This window comes from Parambassis ranga, chromosome 2 (genome assembly GCF_900634625.1).
Source record: "Parambassis ranga chromosome 2, fParRan2.1, whole genome shotgun sequence".
NCBI lineage: Eukaryota > Metazoa > Chordata > Actinopteri > Ambassidae > Parambassis > Parambassis ranga.
In genome coordinates, this window is record NC_041023.1 from 6,129,899 (window position 1) to 6,150,329 (window position 20,431).

General features: G+C 41.3%; 2 protein-coding genes across 2 annotated transcripts; both read right to left on the minus strand.

Moving 5' to 3' along the window:
* Positions 1-1,248: 1,248 nt before the first annotated feature.
* On the minus strand, positions 1,249-4,670 carry LOC114445954 (histone-lysine N-methyltransferase SETDB1-B-like). The gene is made up of 7 exons (XM_028421312.1): positions 4,538-4,670; positions 3,464-3,804; positions 3,215-3,376; positions 2,940-3,141; positions 2,777-2,850; positions 1,803-1,993; positions 1,249-1,687 (listed from the first exon to the last, which is right to left on the minus strand). Exons 2-7 carry the CDS (start codon positions 3,738-3,740, stop codon positions 1,586-1,588), a joined length of 1,008 nt encoding a protein of 335 aa, XP_028277113.1. The 5' UTR covers positions 3,741-3,804; positions 4,538-4,670; the 3' UTR covers positions 1,249-1,585.
* Positions 4,671-8,311: 3,641 nt separating this feature from the next.
* LOC114445946 (ceramide synthase 2-like) lies at positions 8,312-17,609 on the minus strand. Its single transcript, XM_028421301.1, has 11 exons — positions 17,223-17,609; positions 12,900-13,073; positions 12,663-12,780; positions 12,427-12,545; positions 12,290-12,347; positions 12,111-12,161; positions 11,790-11,882; positions 11,082-11,210; positions 10,847-10,953; positions 9,721-9,874; positions 8,312-9,637 (listed from the first exon to the last, which is right to left on the minus strand). Exons 2-11 carry the CDS (start codon positions 13,070-13,072, stop codon positions 9,494-9,496), a joined length of 1,146 nt encoding a protein of 381 aa, XP_028277102.1. The 5' UTR covers position 13,073; positions 17,223-17,609; the 3' UTR covers positions 8,312-9,493.
* Positions 17,610-20,431: the final 2,822 nt, after the last annotated feature.

Consider the following 20,431-nt stretch of genomic DNA (forward strand, 5'->3'; position numbering starts at 1 on the left):
GCTTTATGTATTTTTTAACGTATTAAAGTATTTTTAGAAGAGAATACGGCGGTGTTGGATTGTAATCCACTTCCGCATTGGCTCTGTTTCTCTTCCCCCGTAGGTTGCTGATTGGTCACTCCCCTTAATGCGTCATAATTATTCTGGGCCAATCGTCTTGTCATTTCCGACCAATCAGCGTCTCTTCTCCGTTTTAAACTCCCGCCGCTGTCTGTCATGACCCAATAGTAGGCCTGCATGTTGGTCCGTGTATCTTCTGGTATTTGGATTTTTTTTCTTCAAAGGCGGATATTAAAAAGTAAAAAAAGAGTGCTTATTTATCAAAATTATCAAGATTAAAAAACGTATCTACAGACCGGATGTTGTCATTGTTTTCCTCTTGTATTTAATGGAGACCTGCTGCCAGCATTGTCGCCACCTACTGTGATGCAGAAAACCGCATCCTGGTCAAATGGCTCCCCCATGTGGCTCACTGCAACAATATGTGTTTGACATAAAGTTGTGAATGAGATGTCATCAGTACTGTCTCTCACCTTTCTGATAATCCTGCTCTTATTATGAACCATGATAAACTGTCTCCCAGTTTGGTGTAAAATAATAAGTTGGTGGTTATAGATGGAGGCAATGCATTGTATGTGACACAAAGATGAGTCCTCCAGCTTAACACAGATAGCTTCCCTGACTCCTCTTTCATACCACCTGTCTCCCTGTCCAGGAAGTTTCACTCCAACTCACATGTGTCACATCTGCCCTGCTGTAGTTGTTAGCCGTTCATTAGACAAACCTGAGCTTCACAAAGCAGTCAGATCAAAGAGCAGAGGTACATAACGGTCCTTCACATGATGCGAGTCCCCCACAGATCCACCTGCTGAGCTCTTCCAGCACATATAAACCATGTTTCACCACCAAACTGTTAGACGTGATGAAGCCGTCCTGCCTGCCCTTTGTTGAGGTGAGCCTTATCTTTTATGATGTTAATAAAAAGATATAAGTCCAAGTCCATGTTGACTCCATTGTGATCGAATGATGGTGCCAGAAATCCACTTTCTGAGCAGGCTGTATCGATGCTCAGTGTCTCCTCACTTCATTCGGTGACTGGTGCGGCAACCCATCAGGTCCAGGCTGCTGTAGAAGCAGTGCTGGATCCACTGGAAATATTCTCAGACACTAACTATAAATGTGCATTTTAATTGCATGTTGAAAGCTCAGATTTATACAAGCCCTATTATGTATTATAAACTGAAGGGAAAAATCATGGCTTTATGATTTGAAGATATCATAAGGACTGATAAGGTGCAAAACATTTTGAAATTAAACTTCAAAGTTGTGTCACAACTTATTCTAAAGATGAATGACATTGAATGAGTATGTAAAAATAATTATAATACTGAGTTACTATTCAGTAACACTGCCAGCGTGCACGCAAGCATGAACACGAAGACAGAAGTGTTTTTGATGTCTTGTCCTCTCTGTGCACACGTACGGTCCTTCCTTTTCAGTCCTGGCCAGCATGGATGTCACACAAACTTCCTTCTGGAGTGATGAACACTCAGTTCTTTTACAGCCGCCTAATAATATAATGTCTCTAGTCGTCCTCGGACTCCTTCTCTTCCTCTGTGTCTAAAAATCTGGTCATGTGTTCCAGTCGAAACGAGCCTCGGTGGATCCACTCCTGGTGTTGATTATGCTGTGTGACATTATAAAGACATTACACATTAGCTTTTCTATTTCCTTTAAAATGAAACTAAATCTGTTTTTGACCTGTTATAATAAATTGTAAATAAAACAACAAAGTTACTGACCTGAAAGCAAACCTGCATCAGGCTGCAGTCGACCACCTGCACCTCACTCGCCTGCTGGACTCCGTCTAACTCCACATTGACGGTCTGTCCAGGTTTGTACTGGGTTAAGTAGGGGTACGGCCAGTCCCTCAGGTATTTCTTCATGAAACATCTGTGCATGTGGTTTGACAGGTCATCTAGGACATCTTCCACTATTGAAACAAAGAAAAAATAAGATAAGATATTACTTTATTAGTCCCTCAGAGGGGAGATTGCAAGAAATGGATGCTGACGATGAAAAACAGCCAAAATCATAACAACAATTTTTCGATCTGTGATTAATTTGCCCAGATCAGTAATCGGTCAATCACTCTGGCCTCAGTGCTCTTCGTCCCTAGCAGGTGCATGGAGAACCTTCGACATCTCCTCCAGCTTGACAGATATTCCTTCCACCGATATCATCAGGTGTTCGGACTGTCTTCCGATGTTGTCCATCTGTTGTCCGTCCCTCCCCTTAGTGGACTGAAATGTCACAAATCAGTCCCTCGATCCGTTAGTCGAGGTCCCATGAGCCCAGGGTCTTGTTTTGTGTCCACGCTTAGCGGTAGTGCCATTTGCCAGCTGCTGCTTTTTCAATTCTTCGATACAGCAAGGCAATACCCAGGCCATTTAGGAGCATTCCTGCTACCAATGTCCGATAGATAAATAGATCCTCCATGTCTTCTAGGGACAGTGCTTACCAGACACCAGGAGTCCCTTCAGGGCAGATCGGTTCTCGCGGTGATGTTTTCCTTTGTGTGAAAATTTTGTCCAATGCACCGAGTGACCAATCCATGTCTAAAAATTATCCCAAGCACAGCAGAGCAGGGTGTTCAAGAGAAAAAAAGTCACAAAAATCACAGGAGACAAGACAAGAGAAAGAATCAGCAGGCAGAGAGCAGAGTGGGAACAGTCAGAAGCAAGGACAGATAGAAACACCTGAAAGCAGAACTCACCTGGTCTGCACACCAGGTGGAGTAACGGTAAACTGACAAATGCCGGTGTGTGATCATCTATAAAGACCAAGAACCTGGAAAACAAATTCAGATTTTCAGTTACATCTGAGCTGTTTTTCTTTTCCTTTTGGTTTAAGGGGTAAACCTGCATTCAGACACAAACCTTAGGTGGTTCCTTCTGCCAGGAAGCTCAGCTAAAACAGCAGGTTCGTAGTGGAGTGTGTTGTCTTGACACTGAACCACCACACGGGCACCAACATACAGCTGCTCCAGCGTCGGCGTGGCATCGGAGGCGATGTGGTGGCCGGACAGTAAAATCCTTGCCTTGTCTTCGAAGTAGACTTTGTACTTTATTCGTCCATCTTCTGCAAAAAAATCAAATAAAATATTAGACAAATATTTCTGTTTGTAGTATTTGTATCATTATTTTCCTCCCACCTTTTGTAACTATTTCTATTATCTTCCCCTTTTGCCATCTCATGGGTTCCTTCCTGGCCAGCACTCCCATGCCCACTTTGACTTCCAACTGTGTCAACTTAGGCGAATCATTTGTGGTTTCGTGAGAGCAATGGGCTGAGGATGTTGAACAGCCATTAGGTTCTGAAAGTAAGATTAAAAAAGACCTTGAATTTACATTCACCAGGTTTGATGGTGGTGTTCATGTCATGCTGTTGTTTGTGGTTTTACCGCTGCTGCTGCTGCTGTTATTACTTGTTGTTGCAACAGGCTGCCTCGTATCAATCTTATTGTTTTTTTTCAGTTTTTTATTTGAGACAGAGAAATCAGAGTCACTAGAGTCCTCCTCTGGCCTCCACTGCATGTCAGAATCCGAGCTGCTGTCGTCATCTTCACTGTAGAACTGCTGAGGTGTCGGCGGTCGCAGAGCGCTGATCTTACTGTCAGGGATTCTGGTCAAAACCACCACTGCTCGTTTGAGAAGAATGCTGCTTTCCCATTGTGTCATCTTGTTGGGTGTTTGATTTACGGAGGGAAGAGACTAACATGGAGATTCAGACGTTTTTTTTTTCCTGTAGAGAAAAACACAAAACACAATATTAAACCACCATATCTCCACCTGTCAATTGACAGATTTGTTTAAACACATTATTCTTGACTCAAAAATATGCATTACATTTTTTTTTGTAATACTTTTTAAAAATAGCCTTTTAGAAGCTTGATATGTCAATGACCCCAATACTACTCACACCTGGCACACCCATTCAGCACTGTTTATCTCTCACCATCCCACCCTCCCGTTTAAGTAAACTCTCATGAAGCATCACCTAAGATGAAGCCCTAAACCTGGGTCAGGTTAAGACCAGCATCCCCTCATCAGATCACTCTCATACTTTCTTCTCCTAGTTCCCAACCTCCACTGATCACCCATCCTCTGAGAGGCAGGACAGCTCCCAACTTTAACTCATTAGTAAGTTTATTTTTCTGCTAACACAGTCACCACACATCATCTCTTACTTTATCAGACTTGTTTTTACCCTCTCTCTGCCAGCTGTTAGTGTTTCAAGCAGAAAAAACTCAATCTGGCAACAAGATTAAATGTAAAAAACATATAAATATACAATTAAATCACATAGACGAATATGTACACTCTCTCCGACTCGCTTAAACAGATCAGCTGCATCATTTAAATGCGTATAATAACAGTTTAGCTACTGTTCTGATAGCTCTTCCTGCTCATGAGTTAAACAACAGACACAGGAAACTACTACTTAAACGAACTTTTAGCTATTTAGCTAAAATCACCTGCTTTCGTGTGCTGATTATCCGTCTCCAAGTCCGGTTACAACAAAATGCAAACAATAATGTACTGTATTCTTGTAACGTTTGAAATTAGCGTTGCTAACATCAACGACTGTCTTCTTCTTCTTCTTCTTCTTTTTCTTCGTTGGTGTTTTTGGCGGTTGCACACAGCACAGAGGTGCTTTAGCGACACCGGCTGGGCGGGAGTGTGTAACCCGTGATATATGTACACTTCTTCTTCTTCTTCTTCTTCACAAAAAACAACATTAAAAATTAAACAAACTAAAACAAGCACCATCGTAGTTATTCATCTCAATGTTTTCTTTAATAAAGCACTTCTCCTGGATTCAGCTTGGGGCAAATAAAAGTGAGAGTTGACTCAGCTTTTTGACGTTTATTGTTAACATTTTCTTGGTTAGGCTCCCTGATGGGTATCAGTAATCCCTTTATTCAAAAAAAAAGACAACACTCACACATAATGACTTCCTGTTCAAAGAGTCCTGACAGACTTCTCTCTCAGGTGATCTGCTCCTCCTGGTAGGTAGAGGTGGAGATGGAGCCGTAAGGATCCACCACTGTCTGGGCGCAACGCACCACCGTCAAAAGCAGGAAAAAACACAGGAGGAAGAGGAAGAAGAGAGCAAAGCCCAGGTCCACATCCACCTCAAGCTGCGGCGCAGGGTGAGAAGCCTGGTCCATGTGGGTGACGATCACTGGTTCTCCTCCCTCACAGGTTTCTTACAGAAAGGCCTGTATGCACATGAGCTACTGATAAAAAACAGAAATATAAATCAGAAACATGAACACAACATAGTAGTCAGTAGTCAGATTTAGCTTAGTCCTCTTTTTGGAGGGCTTATCAATATTGATATTCACGGCTGGTGGTTTGGTCTGTAACAAGTCAGAAAAATGCCTTAACATGATGCAGTTATGACTGAAATAACAACTTAGGAGACCAAGTTGTCTCCTAAGTTGTTCTCCGATGACAGAGACACATGAGTTAACATTTGACTTAAAGAGGTCAGAACTTAGTGGTCAAAGACAAAAGTCACATTTCTGAACATTCACATGGTCATTATGACAAAGTTCATGCAAATGTTGAACAAATAAATGTATCTATTAATAATATTTCATATCTTAAAAAAGGGTTAAAGGTCATTTTATTGAATGCAAAAAGAGAGACAAAAATGTCCTTTACAATTTGTGCAACCCAACAAACATGATGAATGCAAGAATGAACAAATAAATGAACTTTCAAGAATTTCCTTCGGGATTTATAAAGTTATCTTATCTTATCTTATCTTATCTTATCTTATCTTATCTTATCTTATCTTATCTTATCTTATCTTATCTTATCTTAGCTCATATTTGTAGATCATTCTAACCAGTACCTACCATATGAAAGGGTCAAAACTGGCTTGCATACATTATAACTGGCTTAAACATCAAATGTAATCCTACACAGATCCAGTGAGTACCTAGACTTTGACATTTAATTGATTACAAGTAAGGTTTATCAGCCTACACATGACCTATATTTTGTTTTGTACCACTTTTGTACTGCACCAGTGGTTTGACCACACACAAACTTTAAGTAAAGAAACATTATACATTTATACAGAGGTTTAAAGTCATCTTACAGATTAACTTCTAACTCACCATCCTTCATCAAGTGTTTTCTGCTGCGGATCTTCTCCTCCGCCAGCTCCAACCTTTAAAAACACACAGCATAGCACAGCATCTCTGTCCCGGTCCCCTCTGAGGTCCTTCAGTACTCAGGTTACATAAGACAGTCACCAGCTTAACTGTCCCGACCGTCCTTTCATGATCATCACAGGAAAAATGAGCAGCCTGCAAATTAGCTCCTGCACTCAAAAGACACATGCATACACATGCAAAGATACTCAAGCATGCACTTGCACCTTGCAACCTCCCCCTGGCGTGTAAAGCCTTTATTAATACTTAAGCAGGAATTGAATACTGCACAGTTCACCAGTGAATCAAACACCCCTCTGCTTTTGTTCTCCTGTCAGGAGGGCCCTCATCACTGTCAGCAATTAGACTTCACACCCCCATAACTCAGGCACCTTTGGCGACACTGATCTTATTCATTCAGCCTGAAAGGTCGGAAGAGGCAGCAGGGGGAGTCTGAAGGAAAAAGGCAAAGATTTGAGGAGGAAGACTGGACACAGGAGCGAGGCGTGGAAAGGAAAGCCCATACGTCTAAAGCAGGAGGAAACAGGAGATGCATTAGCAATTTAATTGTAGAGGCAGATGCTGGAGCGGGAGCAGGAGCAGGTTGGAAATTGACCCTGCCGCTTTAAAATGGAGATTGTTACAGTGAGGCCGCCAGTGACAAGAACAGTGTGGAAGTAAAGTGATCCCACTCCATATGCAATTAGTCAAGGAGGCCTTTTAGGCTGCAACCAAAATACTGCAGGGGAGAGTGATGGACATGAGGAGCAGCTTCTGTCAGAGGCTCAGATTCCAGACTTTCTTTTTATTAGAACTATAAAAAACAATAGAGTTTTTTTTTAAGGCTGCACACATCATCACGGTCAGTGTGTCACCACAATACTGTGCCATCTGATATTGTAATAGCACCATGGTGCCTTCAGGTCTGGTGATACCAATGACGATGAGTGGTACCGGTGCCAGACTGCCAACACAAAGAGGACCACACATCCTCGGATGCACAACACTCTACTTCCAAATTGGCACAAATGAAGGCCTCAAGATTTTACACTTAATACTTCTGTAGCAAAGAACAGCTGGTTATACACTATGCAGGCTGTTCTTCAATAGAAAACTATAAAACAAAATAAGATAAGATAAGATAAGATAAGATAAGATAAGATAAGATAAGATAAGATAAGATAAGATAAGATAAGATAAGATAAGATAAGATAAGATAAGATAAGATAAGATAAGATAAGATAATCCTTTAGTAGTCCCCTGCTGGGGAAATTCAGTGTTATATTAGTCATAGTTTGATTGCCGTTGCTAGGCAACCAAACTATTGTTCTTCACCCTCTTTCTTCTTTTTTATTCTTCCGCGTATCAGCGTATCTTCAGCATACATTGACCATTTCAGCCATTCAACTATCAAAATGTTCATCTCACAGAGGACATTCCGGATCAAGTTCAGGTTTTTTTAAAAAAAATTATAATTTTTTAAATATTAAGCAATTTCTGTGTCATTTTTAACATGGGAGTCTACGAGAGAGCCCTTTAATGAGGGTCATCTGCCAAATGTATCTCCTCCTACAAATTTCAAGCTACAGACTCCATTTTAGTCTCAAAACATTCATTGGATGCTGCTCTATCAAACTTGTATTCAGAATTTTCTAATTCCGAATTGTTTCCGCACGCCAGGCCCTCACAGTTGGAGTGATTTTTGAGGTCTCCTCTGCTGTTACCATTGTGACAGGCTGACACACAGAGGCATACAAAGCTCTGAATTGCTCTGATTCTCCAGCAATTCAGAGCAATCCTTCACATCTGCAGCAACCAAACTTGCATTTTCTTCAGGAAATACCCCTTTCTAGTTTAATATTTATATTTAGACACTTGTGTCTGCATTTTGATCTTTGAAAATATTTGTATTTAAAATAAATTACTAATGGATTATAAAGCAAAACACACCTTATGTGACTGAAATTTAAATGTTAATATATTTTTATGATGCCAAAGGTTTAGAACATAACATTTGCAGATAATTTAATGGTTAATGGTTAATGGTTACTTATCTTCTTCAATAAAACACACACAGAGCAGTTATTCAGAATTATTTTTTTTATCATCTTCGTTGTTATGATTTTACATCAACATTAAGCAGAATAAAACACTTCAGTAGAAGTTCTTCAGAGGGAGCTGCAGCTGATTGGTCGAAAGGTGTTCAGGAACGTTGGAGACCACGTGAAGTGTTGGATGCATCAGGCAGAAACAAAGACGAAAATGAAACGCAACATTTTTTTTTTCTTTTTACAATTATTATTTGAAATGATGAAGGCACTCGTCACAGAAAATGTAAACTATACTTTGGTGTTTCCTTTTCAACACTACAAGGATTTTTTTTTTAAACAAAGTAAAGTAGATAATAATAACAATAATAATGAGAATAAATATCAAACTCAATTTCAAATCGAACTAAAAGAAAATGACTGAATCATTATGACTCAGATTTTTAAGTCAATGCTGATCTATAGAAGAAACCATAAAGTGCATCTTCAGATGGATGGAAAAAAAAAAAAACACTGAATGGAAATGCTATTGACTCTTCCAGCCCATAAAGAATTCATAAAGAATTAGCGATTGGTTTGGATTACACTTACAACTAATTGCTCCCAAATTTAAACCATGGACTGGACTTGAAGAAACAAAAATAAAATTATACAACTACAAAAAAATAAACACTTAAAACTGATCTCTGTGTACGTTAAGACAAACTCCCACAAAGGCACATTTTCAGTACACGTGGCAGATGTAGCACCTCCTCTCAAACCGTATTAAAAAGTATTGTTTATCTAGCAACAGTTGCTCAACGTGTCAAAATGGCAGCTGCAATACTTGGACAGATTTATTATTATTATTATTATTATTAATATTATTAGCTGAAACTCTGGCATTTAAATGGTCCACAGGAAGCCACTGCTACACAAGTGCCCATCATCATCCTGGAAACATTTCCAGTAATAGAACATAAAGCTACAAGCAGGTACATGCGACTTAGCACAAAAGGCACAAAAGAGGAAAAGGAGAACCGCTCTGCTGCTGCGCAGATCATTGTGGTTCTTCTTCTTCTGCTTTAATTTAGTGTAGAGGTGAAATTATTCACGCTGGACTACCGGAGGGTTCAGAGTGCTGCCTCCTGCCTCTTTCAAACACCCGTTCTTTGGCTTCCAGGTGAGGGCCCTTCGTCCCTCATCACCTCCACCTCCTCCTCTTTCTCCTTTCCAATCAGTCTGTCTTATTGTGGTTGTTGTTGAGGACGGTGTGGCCGTTCTGCACGTGGCCGTTTTTCATCTTTTCCCTCCATTCGTTCCCTTCTTCGTCTTCAGACTCCGTCTCCTCCTTGTCGCTCCGCTCGTCCTCAACAATGTCCTGTCGGACAAAATCAGTTTGTTACAGTGTGTACAGCTGAGGTGGGTGCATGTAAAATAAAAACACACACAGACATTTCTTACATTGCCTGGCAGGAATTTGATGACCATTCGCAAGATGAGCACAGCCCAGAAGATGTGCAGAATCTGCAGCACAAACATAAGCCCGTTGAAGAAGTAGAAGCCGAGGAAAGGGGGGTAGAGGGTCAGCGGGTACACCCACGTCGTGTGTATGATCCTGGACAAAAGGCAGAACAGAGAGTCCAGTCAGAGCCACCTACATCCGTCTCAAGAGCCCATTGACAGCAGCCGGGAGTGTGGACAGGGTGTCTGTTGTGTTGTTGTGTTTCTAAAAAAGGTTTGAGCTTGTTTCTGCACAGTAAAATATGAATGTATTATTAGACAGCCACCTGCTAATATAATCAGAAGAGCATGATGATGCTGCAGAATCAAATTGAGCTATCGTGAATACATCACAGTATTTCATGGCTGCCTCCCACCTCAGAAAGAATCTGTGTCGTCTTTATGAATTAATTTAGAAGAACATGCACACAGCTGCTGTGACCTTTGTGTTTTTGGCAGAGTGTTAGCATGTTTTACGTTGTGTAATCAGAGGTGTCTCAACTGTTTCCTGTGCGGCAACAGCCAACCTTTCACACAGAGGCGCAACAAAACCCTCTGCTCCTCCTCCTCCTCTGTGCCTTTTACACAAAACAGTTAGGTACATGGAGGGCAAACGGGCCTCATTCAAGAAAAAGAAGGCAGGACAAGATGCTCAAAATGTGTGTGTCTTCCTGTGTGTTATGTCCACACAGCCTAGTCGATGCAGGCTATGGCACCTTTACACCACATTGCAAAATGCATGAAGACATATGTGACAGTGGGCCGGCCGTCATGGCAGAACGTTCCATAGAACAAAAACTAACACAAGGTACATCTCTGACTGCACCAAATGCACCTCCATTTAACCGAGGCAGCATTAGGCCTGTGTGACCCAGCCATGGGAGACCATGTTTTGGCTAAAGCACCTGTGAATCCTGCAGATTCGGCATCAACTCTACTTGTCCACATTACAGACAAAAGCCGGATGTTAGTGTGAAAGGAGCTAAATGTTTAATTTCTTGTTTAAGCCACACATTTTATTGTGTTTCTATGCTTTGTCGGCTCATCACTGTCACATGTTCTAATCATACTAATCATAATCATTTACCAGAAGGGGAGGATTACGAGGCGGGTGATGATGAAAACTGCTGCGAACAATGTGAAGATGACGTTGCAGGTTCGCCTCCAGCCTGCATAGTTGAACATTTTGGCTGACTGGAATTGAAAGAGATCACAGAGTGTTAAAGCTTCTCACTCCTCCTCCTCTAGAGGGCAGACACTCATACTCAGCTCATGCTGGATGTGGGACAGGCAGGACACAGGAGGAAGAGACGTTGTCACACCTCCATCAGATAGTCGGCAGCATCGTGCACTATCATGATCAGAGTCCCTGCCCGGATGTAGTTGACCAGCCAGGAGAAACTGATAAGCAGGATGGTGGCCACGTGGTGAACTATCTGCTCCCTGAAATCCTGAAGAGGCAGAAAGAAAATCTAAGTCACTTATTGATCGAGCTGTAAAGATAAAAGTCACTAATCAACAGCTGCCTGATCCTGGCTTTACAAATGATTAACTCTATGCACACTGCACAGCTTTATAGCTATAAAAAGAACTAAATCCACACACAAAAGGCTGAAAAAGAGACTGAGCTAAGAGTTACAAAACAAAAGTCTGATTTCAACATGGTGGCTTTCAGGAAAACTCCAGAAATCTATTGTTATAAAACCAGGCAGCGAGGTCAGAGGCTTCTCACAACAGCATTTAGACCTGAAGATTAAATGGTCAATCTGTGATTTCCTGCAGAGCTCCAGTCACACATTAACCCTCACAGCATCTGAAGAAGCATCAACCAAACTTAAGACACTTATCTTTAACAGCCTTCTCAGCTCCACTCAACATCAGACTTAATGGAGAAATCAATGTCTAAAACCTCAAAAAACACAAACAGCAGCTCACACCCTTCTCACCGTTTTAAGCACTTAGTGAGCGATCTATCTTGATGGAAGATCTCAGAGGGGTTTTACAGCAGGGAGTGCAGCGGTATCACTTACCTTACGTTTGACATCTGACGCTACGCTCAAAAGCAGGGACAGGTAGAAGCCCAGCTCGATCATGTAGTACCAGTACTGCGATGGTATCAGAGGCTGAGAGGGGAGAGAGGAATGTACAGAATGAGAAGAAATAAGGCTACTGTCAACACTACGATGTGTGTGCATGACATCATCTAATCTCTCACATTAGCCTACATTAGCAACCTTAGCCACTGTGCACACAAATGCTCAGAAGGCTGGTTCTGTCTCTGAAGGTCCACAAGGTCCCCACAGAGAACAGATTTAAGAAAGGCATGCAGCCAAATACAGATGTACACGTACCATTTTTGGGAAGTCTTCCCACATGAGCTTCATGTCGTAGAACCATGGTTTCTGTGGGGAGACAGATTATTAATGAGCTGGGCATAATGAGTGACATTCAACAAATAGATGTGTCTTTAGCTGCAAAGGCATCACTTGGTGTCTTGACATTACGTGTTTTTTGTGAACAAATTACTCACATCAACGAGGACTGCCAGGCCAGCAAAGAATGCAAAAAGGTAGAAGGTAAATCTCCAGCTGTAAGAGAATGCGCAACCAACTCAGAAACATCACTGGAATGAATGAAGCATCGTTAATAATGCAAAATTTGACCTACCTTGCTTCCCGGAATTTTTTCAGCTTGCTGGGTCGGTCCTGGTTTCTCCGCCGCCTGAACCACCTCTGGACCTGCCGCACTGAGCAGCCGGTTTGTCTACTTAAACTCTCTATGGAGCTCTGACAACACAAACAAACAAAAGCAAAGAAGAGTCAGTGCTGGATTTAAGGTTTAGACTGAGTCACTCTTGTCCATTTGCATCTCAAACTAAATGTTATAATCATGCTGTTAGACACCTGTGTGGGATGCTTTGATGAGCTGCAGAAATATGACTCCAGGACGGGATTTGTAGGAGCACGAAGGCGCTGCTTGTCGCTCACGCCCAGCAGAGAGGCCAGAGGAATCGCTACCGTCCTGGAAAGAGGAGAAGCATGCTGGATGGAAAAACACTGCTTGCACATCATTTCATCATTGTCAGAGAAGGAACATGCAAAACAGAAAGGTTGAGGGAGATTAACAGGCAAATGGCTCACCGCTCAAATATCTGTCTGATGACCAGGAAGCCGAGAGCGATGGGTAAAGTAGCCCAGAGGTCCCGTGTTTTAGGAAAGACTTTGCCATCATGATCCTTCAAGTCATCCCAGCCATGGCCCTCAGGAAACCAGATCCAGTCTGCCCATATCTGCTCACTCAGCCAAGACAACATCCTACAGACAAGAGAGAGAGAGACAGAAGGATTCTTTGCTTAAAGGAAAGAAATCACAGGCAGAGGGACAGTTTGCAGATGTTCTGTTTGATAAACACAGAGACTCAACCATGAACACATCCTGAGAGGAAACAGGATTGACTGAAGTTTATAATCTCACTCTGCATCGGCAACAGGCTGCGTATTTACAAAAATGGAGGCAAGATTTTCTTTTTTCTAATGCTGACCACAATGCAATTAAAAAAAAAGAGACAGAATTCATCAGGGGCATCAAGCTGGACCTGGGTTTGACAGTAATTTTCACTCCATAGAAACATTAACCATGTAACTGTCTGGATAAAACATTTACTCTTAAAGAGCCACACTGGCCAGGTTGTTTTTTTACAGAGACCTGTGAAGGCACCATTAGTTAGCCTACTAATACAAAGCAGATATGTTACTTATCTTGATATAGGTGTTCTAGGTTACAGTGGGCTGAACAGTGAAGAGTGTTATGTGTCGTTATTAGAGTGCAGAAACAACAGGATCTAGTAAATAAGAATACATAATTGTGTGTAATTGCTGGCAATACCTCTATGGAATAATTAAAGTAATCTTACACTCTCATCAGAGTCTATTTGTGGATGCCTGCAACAACTGCACAGACTTGATGCCAGAAAGGTGCTGAAAAATCCACAATAGATGCTGGATTTTAAGATAAATGGTGGGAGCAGCCATTTTGCATCCTGCATGTGTGTATATATATATATGTGCGTTAAAACCATTGACAGTATATTACTATAGACCCACAGGACTCTAAAAAGCAGAGTTATCACTATGGTCAGGAGCATCCTCTCTCAGAGTGATGCTGAAACACTTGTTCATGCTTTTGTTACTTCTAGGCTGGACTACTGCAACTCATTACTCCCTCATTAGGATGTGTTAGCAGCTAGAGCTCTGACAGGAATTTAGCAAAAGGGATCATATCTCTTCTCATCACTGGCTCACAATAAGGTCAAGAATAAACTTCAAAATCCTCCTCCTTACTCGGGCTCTACATGGACTGGCTCCAATATATCTGCAGGATCTAGTAGTACCATATATTCCTAATAGAACACTCTGATCTCACAGTCCAGGTTTAAAGGTTCCTCCCTGTTAGAAGAGAGTTTTTCTTTGCCACAGTTGTTCTTAAGGGGATTCAAGCTTTTTTCTGTAAAGCACCTTGAGACAATTTTGATTATAAAATGCACTATATAAATAAAATTGAATTGAATGGCTCATCCAGTCACCTGACCCACAGTCTTTTAAAGTTAATCAGTATGAGGATTGCAGTTTTGCCCACTTCCTCCTGTGTGTCAGCTCTCATGTCGGACATCTGGCACAATACGATCCTTGAAAAAAAGCTCATCTTGGGCGTCCACCAGCGGATCAGGTTAAACACTTCAGAGAGCAGAGAATGAGCTCTCTGTGTGTTGCGTTAAAATATGTTAATGAGTGTCGGTTTGCATTCAGTCCTGAGGTGAATTATGGGATTTGGGAGGATTTTCTGTCTAACAGGGGGGACTGGAAACCAACCTCGGGGCTGTAGACGCTTCATTCTGTCTGTGGTTTACTGCACAGGACAGCAAACTGAACTCTAATCACAAGCAAAAGCAAAGTATAGAGAGATAGGGAGCAGTAAAAATTCCTGTCACCCAGTGAGTTTATATATCACAGGTGACAGCAGAGGCAGGAGTTCAACAGTGTTTCGCTGCCTGCTGCATATTTCACCTCATTTCACCTGCAGGAGATCAATATTTGGCAGAATAGAAGGTGCAACAGCTACAAGCTAAAGTAAACATGCATGACCGTGAATGGAAACATGAAGCTTCTACTTTTGACAACTACTTTAGTTTAATTAAGTTGTGTAGATCTATGAGCAAAGTGTAATGTTTCACCCTGTTCTACCCTACTGTAGGGCTGTGTATTGGCAAGTATTTGGTGATACCATACATCACGATACACGTCACAATAAAATACAATATATCCCAATACTGTAACAGAGACTATGCGTGTGTATATATATGTATATATATATTTATCAGGGTTGGGCGATATATTCGCTGTTGTAATGTTTTCCTACCTCTTAAATAAAGATCGGGAGGCAGCTTCTCCAGTCGGAGTTCATTCATTTGATAACAACAAACATCCAGTTACTATGGCAACAACCAACCCTTCACGCCTAATGTATGTCGCGTATGCATGCAGCGTTGTGGCCTCGTTGCACTTTCTTCGTACTCCGGCTTATGGTGACAGACGTTGAACCTCTGTTAGGAACGTGCTGCTCCGCATCATTTAACTGAACACCACTGCCTTCAAGCCACTATTGTTGCTGTGGGTTCACATGTGCGCACAAAAATGTGTCATCATGACAAGGCACAACTCGATTTGGCCACAACTTAAATCGACACCAGTATCTCGAAATAAAATATCGCGATATTTTATAGAATCGATTTTTTAGAATGGACATCTTTCAGGATGTTTTGGCAGAGAGAGAAAACACACAGCATTGGACCCACTCTGGGCAGCAGTTGAGGCTTAGGGTGCCTTACTCAGGGGCATCTCTACTGTGCATACATGAAAGCAAACATGGATAAATTACATTGCAAATATTACAGCAGCAATGTTATGTGTGTGTTAAACATGCCATTAGGCCTCGTACGCACAGTGTAGTTGGTGCTGCTGGGGCAAACTTCTTAACAACAAAAGCTTTTACATCTCTGACTGATGGTGCATCCAATTTACAGCAGCAAGCCGGATCTGGCCTCTAACACCACTTCACTGTGAATTAATATGTTTTTACATAGAATTTAATTTCCTGTTGCACATTGTGTTTAATGAATACACAAACGGCATCAAAGCCATTGACAGTCAGCTGCAGCTGCTCCCAGCTTCCCGAGCATGAATAAGAGCAGAAATTTAAATATCTCTGTCCTTCTGCACAGACGGACTAAAAAGAGATGTGATACTGTGATTTTATTTCTCGTGGGGTTGCCTCTTGGTAACACACAACCATCAAATCTCTTTTCACATCACTCACCAGACACTGATTGGATCGAACTGCTGAGGTTGAGCTACAAGCACGTAACTATCATCCTAAATGGACCATGTGCTGAAACTTTTCCTGTTTACTTGTTTTAATGTCAGCCATCACATGGGTCAGAATGCAGCTGAACTGACCCTAACCCTGATTTTGTGTGAAGCAGGAGCGTTCATCTTACAATGGCTTGATTTAAATCACCATATTACATGACTTTATGGAAATCAGGGGCAAAAACACCAAAGTATCCCATGTTGTTTACGACTGTGATCACTGTGTATCTCTCTTGGTTAAAGTCTTTAAAACACAGCACATGATGCTCAAATCAAATGACTCTTCAGCTTTAAATTAGAAGTTTGTTTCTCGCATTACATCTACGCTCTTTGCGTAAACTCGTGCAGGGAGTGGCGGAGTGCGCACGCATGGCGCAAGCGGGGTGTCTCCCGGACATAGCGGAACAGGCGTAGTCTGAATCATCACTGAGCAGCAGCTTTAAAACATGTTTCCCCGCACTAAAGTAACTTTCATTGTGTGATTAATACAGAAAACTACCAACAGCCTTCACATGAATCTCCTGTGTGACCGTAAACAGAGCGCAGCGGCGGCTCTTCGCCGCGACATCTCCACTTTACGTTAGAAAACTTTTTTTTTACGCACAGAAGTGGCACCATTAGCGACATGAAGGGCCGTTTTATCTTCTGCAAACGATTTCTAAATGTCAACACGGGCGGCTGTGAACGCTTTGTTTGTTGAGCTTGAGGACCCACATGACCTTTACTTCTTTTTTTTATCGCGGTGTTCCTAAAACAAACAAGACAAGAAGCGGGGCCTTGTTAGCAAGCTAAACTTTGATGTCAGTGTAGCGGTTGAAAACGAGAGGAAGGAAGGTGCCAGCGAGGTTAAAACTTCTCATAAACCATCCAGGGATGATGGGCTCTGCCTAAAAATAGCATCCAAATGTGTGTCTGTGTGTGTGTGTGTGGAGGAGATGTGTATAATCTGGCGCTTAGGAAGCATCCCGAGTTTTTTGGTTGTTGTTTTTAAATCCGCAATGATTGCATCGTCCATCGTGTAACGGGGCAGTCCTCTTACCTGTCTTCTCTTCGCTGTGTGCAGGCAGGTTGTGTAGTCCTGTAGTGTAGCTACGCCTGCTGCTGCTGCTCGTCTTGTTCCTGTCGTGACTGCTGCGGGGATTTCACGGAGTTCTCGCCATGACAGACGCACCAACTCTCTGATCGTTCAATGAGCTCAAATTCTTCTTCTCTGTTCTTCTTCTTCTTCTTCTTCTTCTACTCCTTCCTCCCTCAGCACCGACACATTATTATACAACAATATGTCGGTCTTTCTCCTCCTAATACTCTCCTCTGGTCCAAAAATGAGACAGAATACTTTTCCGGTGGATCAAAGTGGTCTGAGTGTTGCTACAGAGTTCAAGTGGTCGGATATAGTGGATTTCATGGTAGTATGTAAAAAGAGAATGAGAAGGGGGCAGGCTATTTAAAGTGACGTGAGCCTCCACACAGCTGTATGAAGGGTGGTTCATGCCACAGGAGGGCGGAGAGGCACGTTTGTCAGTTTGTGGTGTTTCTACCATTGACAGTAAGAAAGTCACACAAATACACATTTTGTAGGTGCTGGTGAGGTGGTGCATATATAAGATGGATGGGTTCACTCCCTCTCTAACAAAAAAAATCATCTGATTGTAGTTAAATAGCAACATATAACTTTTTTTTACCCATAATAGCAAAAATAAAAACAATATCCAAAGATTTTATTGTCAATTCACTCTATGTGTAGAACCTATAGGTGAAATTTCTCTCTCACATTGGTGTAATAAAAAGTAAATTAGCTGAAAAAAGAACATATAATATAAGGTAGTAAAAAGTAAAATAAATATATACAACACTAGTAAACTTCAGTGTTCTGGTAGGAACCCGTAAAGGACTACAAAATGTTTCTATTTTACGGCATACGCCACACCCGCCTCCTTAATGTACCAAAGGACGAGGCAAACGGAAAAAAAAAAGACAACGCAAACGGAGTTGGAGGATGTATCTAAAAATGTAAGGAAAGGGTTAATGATATACTTGAAAAAACACGGGATTATTTAATCGTATTTAATTTATGTAAAGGATTCCCTCTGACTATTCTCGACGTCCACACTCCAGTCCGGTAGGTGGCGGTATATGCACCTTAAATTGGTTGCCAACCGCCGGCTAAATACCTAAAAGAAGAAGAAGAAGAAAAAGATGCTTCCAATCTGCCGGAAATTCACAAGAAGAAGAAGAAGGAGGCCGAAAAGTTCAAAGCCATGGCAGAAACACCGAATAAACCGAAGAAATTAAAAATGATATTTTAAAAGAGATGAAGAGAAGAAAAACAAAGCGATAAAACAAGAGCAGCTGGAAAGAACCGTTGTTATAGTGACGCAGGTCGGACGTTGGTAACGGCAGCTTCTGTAAACAGGAGTTTGTTCCGGTTGGGTACAGGTCAATTAGCTACAGTCATCATCTTTGCGGACAGACGACGACAATGAGCCCGGCTAAAATAAGGTAAAGTCATTTTAAACTGCTTGAATAGACTTTTAAATTGATGGATGTTTACCTGGTTAAACGGTTATTACTGTCTGTGTTCGCTGTATTTGCGCTAAAACACTAAAAGCTGCTCAAAGCACACGGCCACGGTTTACAGAGTTTACGTTGATATATGTTTGTTCGCTGGGAAATGTTGTGTTTGTTAAGTTATGGAGTCGTGTAGTTTCGCAGTGTTTTATCGAGTTCTGACATTGTTGGTTGAGATTAGCAGCATTTAAGCTAGCGGCGGTTGTCTTCCGGGTTCCGGGTGCGTGTATGTGAGCGCGCGCGGGGAGGATGTTTGTCGCCGTTTTCTAAGTTTTCTAATTCAAATTAGAAAACGAGCGAACTGAAGAAGTTTGCCGGTGGCCTTGGCTGTCAACAAATATGCGTGTAGAAAAACTTTACCAAAGTTTTAGCAGACGTCAGTGGTGCTTTCAGACAGACGAGTCCAAACAAACTGAAATTTTTAACATTAAACATGGTAGGGTGCATGCAGGGTGTCCACTCTTGGAACGATTTCCACTTGTGAATCATTTTTCTTACTGTAGGATTATGTCTGTCTGTCTTAGCGTTGCGTTAAAACACACCTGAATGCTCCAGAGCAGCAAACTGCCCAAATGTCTGCTTTTAGAGATGCCTGTACACCTGCTGATGATCAACTCATCAAGGACTGATGATTAGCAGCACAAATAAATCAAATAGAAGCAGTAAGGCAATACTATCATTTAATTCTTTTTGTTTAACTTCATTTTTGCTCCAAAGTTAGATTCTTCTTTTTAAAACAATGGCTTCCACTAACAGCTTATTGTTGAATGTTAAAGGGTTTCACAGGGGTTGTTTACATCAAAGAGAGGTTATCTGAACATTTTATCCAAAATAAATGGCAGACATGGAAGCCAGTCAGTGCCAATCTACTATAGAAAGGTTTCCGACACACATTGTAGAGACCTGAAGCAGCTTTCCCATTACTGTAGAGGTGCTCCCATATGTTCAAGTTTCCTCATATTCATCTAAACCATATGATTTTAAGAAGTGATTAAAAAGTATTAAAGTTGCAATGGTATATTCTACAGTCTACAGTCTTTTGTAGTCACCACAGCACAAATAGTGACCTGACTCCTCTCTTTGTGGCATTAGTCTCCCCTCATACATTCAAACATGCCATAGAAGGCTGAGGCGTGTTTGGACTCATCAGACCAAACTCAAAATGCTGTAGCAGACAGACTCACTGCATACTCTAGCTGTAGTTACACACAGCTCTGCCGTCTTCATCATTATGTCCGAGCTCAATATATATACATGCAGAGTCATCAAACATTAAATTAGGACCTTATGCATAGCGAAATTATATACACTCATTATCGACGCTGTTTACAAATTAAAAATCACTTAACCAGCCTATATAAAATGTAAAATTAATCAATTAAAGTCTTCAGTGTAATTTTTAATTAGTTTGATCCACAGGTTTTAATGTAAAACTCCAGATGTTGACACTCAGTTCATCAATACCCCTTCAGGCCAGTAGAGGGCAGCAAAGCTCTCAGAATAACCAGCCACACTCAAATAAACAAAAGAAATGCATTTTTTTCTAAATTGTACTTTATTTTCTTTTAAAGACATATGTTTTAAAACAGCGATTGTAGAGAATAAATAAAGAAACATGTTTTTTTTTTTACTTCCATAGGTACATTTATGTAATTAAAAACTCTATAATAAGTGTCTTGA

Coding starts and splice junctions, on each gene's coding strand:
- LOC114445954 (XM_028421312.1), bottom strand. CDS start 3,740: ATGACACAATGGGAAAGCAGCATTCTTCTCAAACGAGCAGTGGTGGTT. Junction 3,377..3,463: donor TAACAGCAGCAGCAGCAGCG/GTAAAACCACAA, acceptor TCTTACTTTCAG/AACCTAATGGCTGTTCAACA. Junction 2,851..2,939: donor GGCAGAAGGAACCACCTAAG/GTTTGTGTCTGA, acceptor TTTGTTTTCCAG/GTTCTTGGTCTTTATAGATG.
- LOC114445946 (XM_028421301.1), bottom strand. CDS start 13,072: ATGTTGTCTTGGCTGAGTGAGCAGATATGGGCAGACTGGATCTGGTTT. Junction 12,781..12,899: donor ATCAGACAGATATTTGAGCG/GTGAGCCATTTG, acceptor TCCTCTTTCCAG/GACGGTAGCGATTCCTCTGG. Junction 12,348..12,426: donor AAAAAATTCCGGGAAGCAAG/GTAGGTCAAATT, acceptor ATTCTCTTACAG/CTGGAGATTTACCTTCTACC.